The 9,417-nt window shown below is 36.1% G+C and overlaps 2 protein-coding genes across 2 annotated transcripts; both read right to left on the reverse strand.

The window, feature by feature from the left end:
• Nucleotides 1–544: 544 nt before the first annotated feature.
• Nucleotides 545–3,029, reverse strand: med18 (mediator of RNA polymerase II transcription, subunit 18 homolog (yeast)). Its single transcript, XM_014973584.2, has 3 exons — nt 2,694–3,029; nt 2,379–2,472; nt 545–1,609 (listed from the first exon to the last, which is right to left on the reverse strand). The coding sequence occupies exons 2-3, from the start codon at nt 2,449–2,451 to the stop codon at nt 1,053–1,055; spliced, it is 630 nt and encodes a 209-aa protein (XP_014829070.1). The 5' UTR covers nt 2,452–2,472; nt 2,694–3,029; the 3' UTR covers nt 545–1,052.
• An 81-nt stretch (nt 3,030–3,110) lies between these two features.
• On the reverse strand, nt 3,111–7,267 carry LOC106907636 (uncharacterized). Its single transcript, XM_014973481.2, has 7 exons — nt 7,014–7,267; nt 6,602–6,913; nt 6,217–6,498; nt 5,888–6,109; nt 4,171–4,287; nt 4,011–4,051; nt 3,111–3,902 (listed from the first exon to the last, which is right to left on the reverse strand). Exons 1-7 carry the CDS (start codon nt 7,090–7,092, stop codon nt 3,774–3,776), a joined length of 1,182 nt encoding a protein of 393 aa, XP_014828967.2. The 5' UTR covers nt 7,093–7,267; the 3' UTR covers nt 3,111–3,773.
• Between the last annotated feature and the right edge of the window lie 2,150 nt (nt 7,268–9,417).

Raw genomic sequence — 9,417 nt, forward strand, 5'->3', positions numbered from 1 at the left:
AAAGCCACACTGTTTTACAGCAAAGTTTAGAAAAGAGAATATTATTCAATTACTTTTACCTACAACAAAAAAAAAGCAACAAATATTCCCACAAAGTAACACAGGTATGAGAGACCGTCAAAGTTTGCTGTCAAAAGAGTACGTCCCTAATGAGACTCGCAGGTGGGACTACTCTAGCTTCAACACCACGACTGTAAATATGTTCGAGACTAGACGCATTTCCAACATGTTAACTTTGCCTTCTAAGCAAAGCGAAAAGTTTAGCTGCCTTTTGTCAAGCAGCCGATCAGCAGTGTGCAGACAGGGGAGGCTTAGCTCTGAGTAACTGAGCAACAAAGAGCAGGAAAAAACTACTAACACCACTCCACCACTTCCTCTCCCACCTGATTAAAAGGAATTTAAACTATACAAACAAAAAGTGTTTGTGTCTTTGAAACCAAACATTTTTATATTCTTGGTTGGCCTTAATATGGGAAGACATCCAATGGCAATAAAAAGATTATCTTTTGTCCAACTTGCAGAACAAATCAACCAGAAATATAGCTGCATAGTCAAAACTGTACTGTATTTTATTAACTGTAGCAAAAAATATTTTAAGTACAAAATAAACAAGACATTTTGCTTTCAGAACAGACTAGATCGACATAACTAATACGTCAAAGTTTTTAATGTGAGGTTCTGTTAAAAGCTTAGCAGCAGTTTTCTTACAAACAGCAGCTAGCTCTCTTGGTGTCTTCATTTTATAAATTCAGATTAGCTAATCCAGAAGACTGATGTTAATGCCTAGTCAGATGATTTTTACGATTCTAATCTAAAAATGTTCACAGCCGTTTGTGAAAACACTATTTTATGACAATTATTCTAAAAAAATATGATTTTAGGAAGATAGATGTTCTTACTAAATACTGCTTTAAAACAAACCTGTTAGATAGTAATCACCTTTGATTGTGGCCTCTCTTTGACCTAAATAAAGACACCAATGAAGGTATTAACTTAAAGCAAAGACGGGAGCTGCTTCTTATCGTTCACCAGGACCCCATTTTGAAACCTTCTTAATGTCTCTGCTTGCTCGGGTCGATCTTCTCCAAATGAATCAGAGGCCTCAGCTGCTCAGCAAAGCTCCGCATGTCCTCCGATACGGTGTCCTGGCCGGCCGGCGCCAAAACACTCAGCTCAACCAAATGTGAAAGCGACATTCGCTCGGTGTTCTCTGTGTTCCCGGGCACCAACACACGGGAAACGTTGCACACCACAACCTTCATAGCTCCCTTCCGGAATATGTGTCCGCTGGTCACAAACTCGTGGTCCATGCGGAAGCCCATCTCATTGAGGAAATCCGGAAGGCTGTGAGAGGCGGCCACGTCGACGCAGTTACGCACCAGGGCGTGGCGGCTCTTGTCTCCTACTTCAGGTTGACCCAGATAGCGGAGGTGCCACGGAGCCGTGGGGTGGGAGAGAGAGCGGCGAGCGCGCAGAATGAAAGGGTTCCCCTGCTGGCCTTTCAAAAGGTACACCAGTTCGTGGTCTGTAAACGTCTCCGGCTCCATGTTGTCACACAGACCACGCAGACGATGCAGCAGGCTTTCCAGAGCCGCGTCTAACACGCTGCCTGGAATCAAAAGTGGAAAAGATGATTCGAATACAGACGACATATTTTCATGCAAAAACAGCCACTGGAATCTGCTAAAAATCAATAGCTTGTTTATGTAGTACAAATAGCTACAAGACCTTAAAACTACACAGTTTCTAATATCTTAGCACTTCCTTTTAAAAACACACAGAAATACACACTTTAACCAGCACAGTTTGAGATTTGAGAAACCTTTATTTCTTTGCAGGGTTCATACACATTTCTCATTTCAAAGTTTAACACTTCTTCAGACTAAATGTTGAAAAGTTTTCAAGTTAGTTGCATATCGGACATTCGGGTATAAAATATTAAGACTGAACTGTAAAAGAGTTCATTAATTCAAATAATCAAATCATAAAACACTATGGTGTTGATTCTGAAACTGGCACAATGCCATTTCACGACTTTTTTGGAAATAATTCAAATTCCTTAACATGTTTACATTAAGAACTTCTTACCTTTATTTAGTTTGTAAAATCTCCCATCATAACGACTGCAGAATCATAAGTCCAGTTTCAAACCATGAATCAAGAGTCAAGAGACTTAAACCGGTTTGAAATATACCATTTTTTTGTATTTATGTATTCAAAACAATCAATATGTTTCTCCAAGCTGCATGACAAATGAATTCAATCTGACTTTTTGAAAGCGTGCTCTTGATTCAAGATTAGAAATACAAGGGGATTCATTGAGAACACTTGCATATAATTGTTTGTTTCTGTTCGTGGCTGTATCAAACACATCCTACCTTGTAGTAGATACTCCATCATGTTGATTGTGCCACTGGTGATGGGCATAACAGTAACAGGAGGAGCCTCCATCTCGTCTCAGGATTCAAGGAGCTTAAAGGACGAAAACGTAGTCGATACATTAAATAGTATTAAAGTAGCACCGAACACACTGACTTATTGTTTTCAGGGCAAAATATAATCTTTTTGTAACATGTGTTTCTTAATATATGTAAACCAGAGCGTTACCAATCTATTAACTTTCATTTTAACTAGCAGAGAAAGCTAACCGTTATGTACATCGCTTATGAACAGCGTGTTTTAAAAACTTTTACCTGAAAAATACAAGACAATGTTTCTCCCCGCCTAATGAAGACAACCGGGGAAATGTTGGTATATTTGGTATCTCCTTGCCTAACCTCACAGTGTTAGCCCATTCAACACTAGGCTAGTAGCTTCCCAGCTAGCTCAGAGCTACTTTACTAATCGCGATTGAGGCGCAACGCAGTAACGCCAATAATCGTCTGAACATTTGACAAGATTGTAAAAAAAAAATAAAAGAGAAAGAAGTTGGCAATCAAAACAAAACTATTCGCCACAAAACAATTCGCTACATCTGCAACTACTGCCTGAAAGAAAAACAGCTTCCCTTCTTCTTCTTCTGCTCAGTAAAGACAAACTAGGCGTACTTCATCCAGGTTACTGCTGCCCCCTAGAGCTTAGAGTGGGTGTAAAATCAAAATCAGACTCGATTATTGGTTTTCCAAGCAAATATTTATTCCAATCTCTTTTTTCTTTCTTTTAGATTTCTTTTACAGTGAGATAAATTCATTGTTGCAATTTTGTCATGTAAAAAGGGGCTTTTTAAAAATAAAACCATAACATCAAAAGTCTAAGTGTAGCAACATGTTAATTTAAATTCTACTTATTCTACAATAATAATAATAATAATAATAATAATAATAAATATAACATGAATGGATGATGTAAAATTACAAAAAACTGAGTAATTATATCCATGTGAGTATTTATTGTAAATACAATTTAGATAATTCTAGAAAATTGTTCAACCACTTATCTATAAGATGACATTGAAACACAATGATAGTTTAGATTTCTATATTAACTGACATAATTTTTGGTTGGAAAATGGTTCAGAATGTATTTATGACTAACATACGCTAAACAGAGCAGCTTATGTTTTCTTGATTCAAGATAATTGTAAAATAATAAATAGATTCCATCATCTTTCTTCAGTAGTTTCAAAACTGGATGAAAAACTCCCTGTGGGTGTATGGATGTTTTCAAAGTGTCATGAAACACAAGTCACTGCTGTGGAATCCATTACAAAATCTATTGACAGTGTGGAAATTATGATCACCAAAAATTCCATCTAGTGTTGATTTCTATCAGCACTAAATGGTATTTCCTCTACACTTTAATTCGCTGTAAATACAGCTTTCAAGATCTGTGTCTTGACTTCTTGCTTTTGCCGGTGTCTTGATGATAACAGATGAATAAATTACTGTGGACTCCTCTTCTGCCTGCATGAAAAAACAAGTTTCATAATGTGGTCAAGACAACAGTGCCATGCCTTTTTGAGCTTGTACAAAGTTCACTGGTAACCAGAATCTATCTGCATTTGTTCTCACCTCACGAGTGAAGCCACAACATGAAAGGCGAAAAGGAAATGCTAAGGAGAAACAGAAACACAGAGATTTGGGGGGCGCATAAATTTCAAGACAGCAAACTGCCGGGTGTGCAAAAAACACAGGAAGTTTAAAAAAAAAAAGTAAATTGTTGCAGCCTTACCAGCATGTACTCTTGATTTCAAACAGAAAGTTAAAATTGCAAGTAAAATAAAAGAGGTAAAGGCAGCTACTACTCCATAAATAATTGGCATCAAAGACTCAGTCTTCTCAAAAACACCTGTAAAACAATATAAACAAACTTTAAAAAATCCTCAATATGAAGTCATTTTCACATAGTTTTTAAAGATAGAGACATACAAACATTATCATATTTGCTAACGTTGCTGTAAAAATGCACAGAAAATCTCTAATTAAATTAATCTGTTATTGCAACATAATTATCTCACACTGAAACTTTTTGAAAAGTTCAACATTTGAGTTTAGTATTTTGACAATTTAATCCACGTTAAGAAAAATATTTGTTTTTAACAAGACCTCCGGCAACAAAAGTAATGATACCATTACTGTTCTTACTTCTAAACCATAACTCCATGAAGCACAATGCTAAGTCTCGTCTTATAATGTTTCACAATCTGTGCAGGATGTTTATGCACAGCTTGTGCCACGTATTTTCAATAAGTTTTCTGCTTAAAAGACCAAATAATAATACATTTGCCATTAAGTTGTGGACTACACAAGATTTTTAGTTAAAATGTTGCAGCGATTTGAAAAGTTACTTATGCACAAGAAACTGACCCAAAACATCACAAAGCTTCAGTCCTACTAAAAAATGGATGTAAAGGGTTTTCCCCACATATGTATCCATTGTTTTACACCAGGCCTACATTAAAGCGACCGTTTCAGAAAAGCTTAATGTCATTTCATGAAATCACACATTCTTTGGAAGAGAATTGAGCAAACTCATCATGGTATTACAAGACAAAAAATTATGTTTACACCCCCAAAACACCTGCTTGGTTTGAGATGCAAGCAGTATCTGATGGTTATTATGAAGACTTTGTGACCAAAGATACCGTTATCTGCAGCACTCTAAAATTTGGGGGATATTTTTCACCTTCCTTTTCATCTGGCTCATCATACATGGAGGCAAAATAAAGATGATTCCTTCTTCAGTTAAGTACGGCAAAAAGAAACGTGCACCATATGTGGTAAAGGACCCAACCCAGTCATGAGATAGGCAAAACACACTGGAAGTAATTTAAGGACAAAGATAAACTTACAAATAAGTACAGTGGGAAGAGACATATGCAATAATCAGAGAGTGTAATAGCAAAGAAAATGTAGAAAGGAGGAGAATAAATATAGAGCAGAGTGATTAGCACTAACAGAACAATCAAGTGAGTAGCAGGAAAAATACCGATAGAAATAGACAAAGGAAAATACAGGGACAAAAATATCATGTAACAGAACATGAGGAAATTCCATAACAATCAGGAATGAACACTGTAGTATAAGACACCAATTGTGAGCAGCGAAAATCAAAATTCAATCAGTTCTTAACAGCAGATTCTTTATTAGAAAATTACACTTTAAAATGTAAAGTATAAACTTCACAAATGAGCTTTAGCTATAGTTATTTTAATAAGACTTTTAGGATTGTTGACAGGTTATTTTGTTACAAACAATTATTTCTTAACATGGATTTATTTTTTTCTAGTTAAGTACATGTACTCAAATTAAAGATAGTATTTTCTAAGCATTTTATTGGGACTGTGTAGTACTTTTACAATAAGAGATGAATTTATTTAAAGTTTTTTTTAAGTTTGCTACAACGGTACCAACAAACATATTTGAATCTGTATAAGAAAAATGCCCACCCATTGTTGTGTTTAAAGCAGCTGACACCGTGTAGCTGTTTGTAGTTGTTGTAGGCTGACCATCCAAGAGCTCGGTTGAGTTACAGATTAAGGACCCAGATGGATCTATGTCCACCGATATTGTTTGATTGCTCATCAGAAGACTTGAAATGTTTTTTAGATCATTTAATCCCACATCGCATGTCGCAGCACAAGAAAAAATAGAATGCCCTTTGCGGGAAACTGTCAGAAAGCAAACAAATGGTGTAAGACAAGCATTTTTCATCTAATAAATCTAAAAGAAGTGAGAAAGTTTGGAACAAAACTTTGGAGAAATATCAAATTCTCACCTGTGATGACGCATAAGTTGATTGTGAGCGGTTTCTGATTCGGACCACCACATCTATTCACCCAGCAGGTGTATTTCCCAGCATTAATATTTTTGACAGATCCAATATATAAGGTCTTGTTGGTAGTAACAGTAACCATTTCTGATCTCGGTTCTAATTCCCTCTGGGCTGCATTACTGGCTTCAAATGTCCATTTTAAGTTAATAAATTCACCTGGGCATGAGCGGGTGAAACTGCTGCCGTGAAGGATGTAAAATGTCTCTTGAATTTCATCTATAATTTCTAAAAACAACACAAACAGAGTCACAATGAAATTGTAAGATACAGAACTTTGGAACTGAATGAATTATATTAATACTTTTACATTAAAGACAGCAGCTCAAACCTTTCTGCATAGTGATGAAGCTGGACGGTTCCCTGCTGCAGGTTTCTTGAAGGCAGTTTTCACACCAGTAGTCGCCCTGATCTTTATCATTAAAATTATTTATAACCAGAGACCGATTTGCCGTAATTTCTGCTTTTGAACGACTGGCATCATAGTGTCTTATTCCATTCTTATTCTGAAAGTATAGCTGGATTTCCTTACTGTGCTCATTCTCCTTGTAAAACCATTTGAAAGAGCCTGAGTCAGCACTGTGACCCTGACAGTGTATCAGAACTTGACATCCCAGCCAGGATCGACGCCGATGTGCTGCAGCTAAATTATCCGTTTTCAGTTAGTCATAAAGGCAACAGGCAGGTTCAAAATGCTGCTTTTGAAATACATTGAGATGACAGTGATTTTATCAGCTACTTACCGTTTCCTGGGAAAATGCATGCGTTCCAGTAAGTCAGAAAAAATACACAAATGAACGCGTTTCGAGGCGATGAAGTCATGTCTTTGCATAAACGAAGGCAGAGTGAAGCAATTCAAAGACTCCTCCAGTCACACCATAATCACAGCTCATCAAAACAGTTCAGAGACTCTGTACAGCATCACAAGGTTTTAGTTTGAGTGTCATAATTAAGCTGAGGCTGACACATAGGAAGTGGTCCAACAGCCACTGCATAGGAAATTTAACAAAGCTCTCGCCCACACGCTTTTGTCTATCGCTGCGCCTTACGTATTTTGCTTTCTGCATCTCCTAGGTGTCGAGATACAGCATGTGCATCACAAACAAGTTTGATTTCTCATATAGAGGTGTCAGGTCTCTCATGACACTCTTTTTCATAATTTTGTGCATATGTTACTATAACTTTTTTATGATTTTTTTTTTTATAGAAAAAAGATTGACTGACTTTGTGAAAACCAACTTTAATCTAAACTAAAGATTAAACACCTAGAGTTGATTGTCTGAAATGTTTTAAAAGTTAATTTGCAAACTCTAAATTTAGAGGTATTTTCTGACAGTGAACCAACAGTGGAAACATTCGCTTATCATGAGCACCACGAAACAGACGTGAGTCACACAAGCAGAGTAAACCCAGGAACGGCTCAAGGCATTTCTCATCTGTCTTTTGAAATGTTCCCCAAATATAACTAGAATTTTTTTCTTACAGGAAATTCAAATGTGCGTGTGCAGCACAAGGTAAGAATTACAAAGTATATTTACAAAATAATAATAAAAAAAATAATTAAAAGTAAATCAAATAAATTAAGACGAGCCTATAAGTAAAAGGAAGATCTAGGTCAAGAGGAATAAATACACTGAACACACCGAACTGAAAGCAGTAGTGTCTCTATCTCCGAACTTTGTAGCCAAAGTAGATTTAGATTTAAAATGATTTTCATTCAACCAAGAAGTAAGTCTCAGATAGAAAACATACAGGAATCTTAAGGGAATGTTTATTTCTATTTGTTTTATTTACATATTATTAATAATGGCACCTAGAAACTTTTTTATTCCCTTATTTAGTAATTGATGCAAAAGTCCTTATTTGCACAATAGCAAGTTTTCACTTCCACATTACAATCATACGATTCTTTGTCATACAACAGACTAAGATTTGTTCTTTGTTGTAAAGCAAATTGTGAGAAAGATCAAGAGGTAGGAAGGCTGATGTATAGTTTGTCTGGAAAATTGGCTTGCTGAGTGGATAGAGTACATCATGTACTGATTAAAATCTGCCAGATATTATAAATGTCAAAACATCCTTCATATTTGGGCATGGAAGATGTACATTTCATTCTTTTAGGTAGAACAGGAATGAAATCAGGAATGTTGCTCAAAACTCCACCGATAACAACAAAGGTGCTGAATCTGACACACAGATAAAGTCAAGAATTTGCCAATTACTTAGTGATTAAGCAATATGTGCAATCAATACGGTACAAAAACAAACAGCAAATAATAGTTTGACACCAATTACTTGTAACCTGGCTTTGCTTTGACACACAATCTCCTTCATAACAGTATCTGAAGCTGATGAAAACCAGAATCAAAAGAACTATTCTTCCCAGGATGTGTCTCAGTGTGGAGGTCCTCGAAGCCGTGAGTCCTGAATGAATGGACTTTCATTCATAATCCTCTCAAGGCTGAGATTATGTTGCTTGTGCATGTACTCTGACATGTTTCCTTCCACTAAACTTCCCACTGCTATGCAGCATTCTGTGAACAGTCAGCTTTTTTAATAAAGAGAATTTGTGGTTTAGTCTTCTTGTTGTCTACTGAACAAATGTCAAATCTTGTTACTAACAAGCCATACCAACATTTCTTTATTAAAAATCTAATTTTTGTCAGGAATATTGAATTGTCTGAGAAAATTAATTGTAGGTTTTTATTAGCCTTAAGCCAATTTCATCAGTATAACCAGAAATAAACAGGTTAAATATGTCACTGTAATCATTACAAATTCATAGATTTTTTTTTCACGTTTGATTTATAAAAATATAATAAATTTTACTGAGATGTACCTAGGAAGTAAAAGTTATGTTTTTAGATGTAGGACGCGTCAAAAACATTTTTTATTTCTCATTTAAGTCGTTTTCGACTATAATTAAACATTTTGTTGACCAAAATTAAATTAAGTAAAAAGGGATTAGCTTTCAACCAAATTACATGACGGTATCAAACGGGCTGCTTATTTGAACACTGGCAATAATCAGAAGCATTTTAAGTGTTTATCGCCCAAATCCCTTTAAATATCCGTCAGCAAGTGCAGGCGCGGTTGCTGACCCCGCCCCGACATGCGCAATCACCGCCTTCCTCAGTCAACCGCAGG

This window comes from Poecilia mexicana, unplaced genomic scaffold (genome assembly GCF_051168715.1).
Source record: "Poecilia mexicana isolate PSO_F unplaced genomic scaffold, ASM5116871v1 scaffold_16, whole genome shotgun sequence".
In the NCBI taxonomy this organism is placed as follows: domain Eukaryota; kingdom Metazoa; phylum Chordata; class Actinopteri; order Cyprinodontiformes; family Poeciliidae; genus Poecilia; species Poecilia mexicana.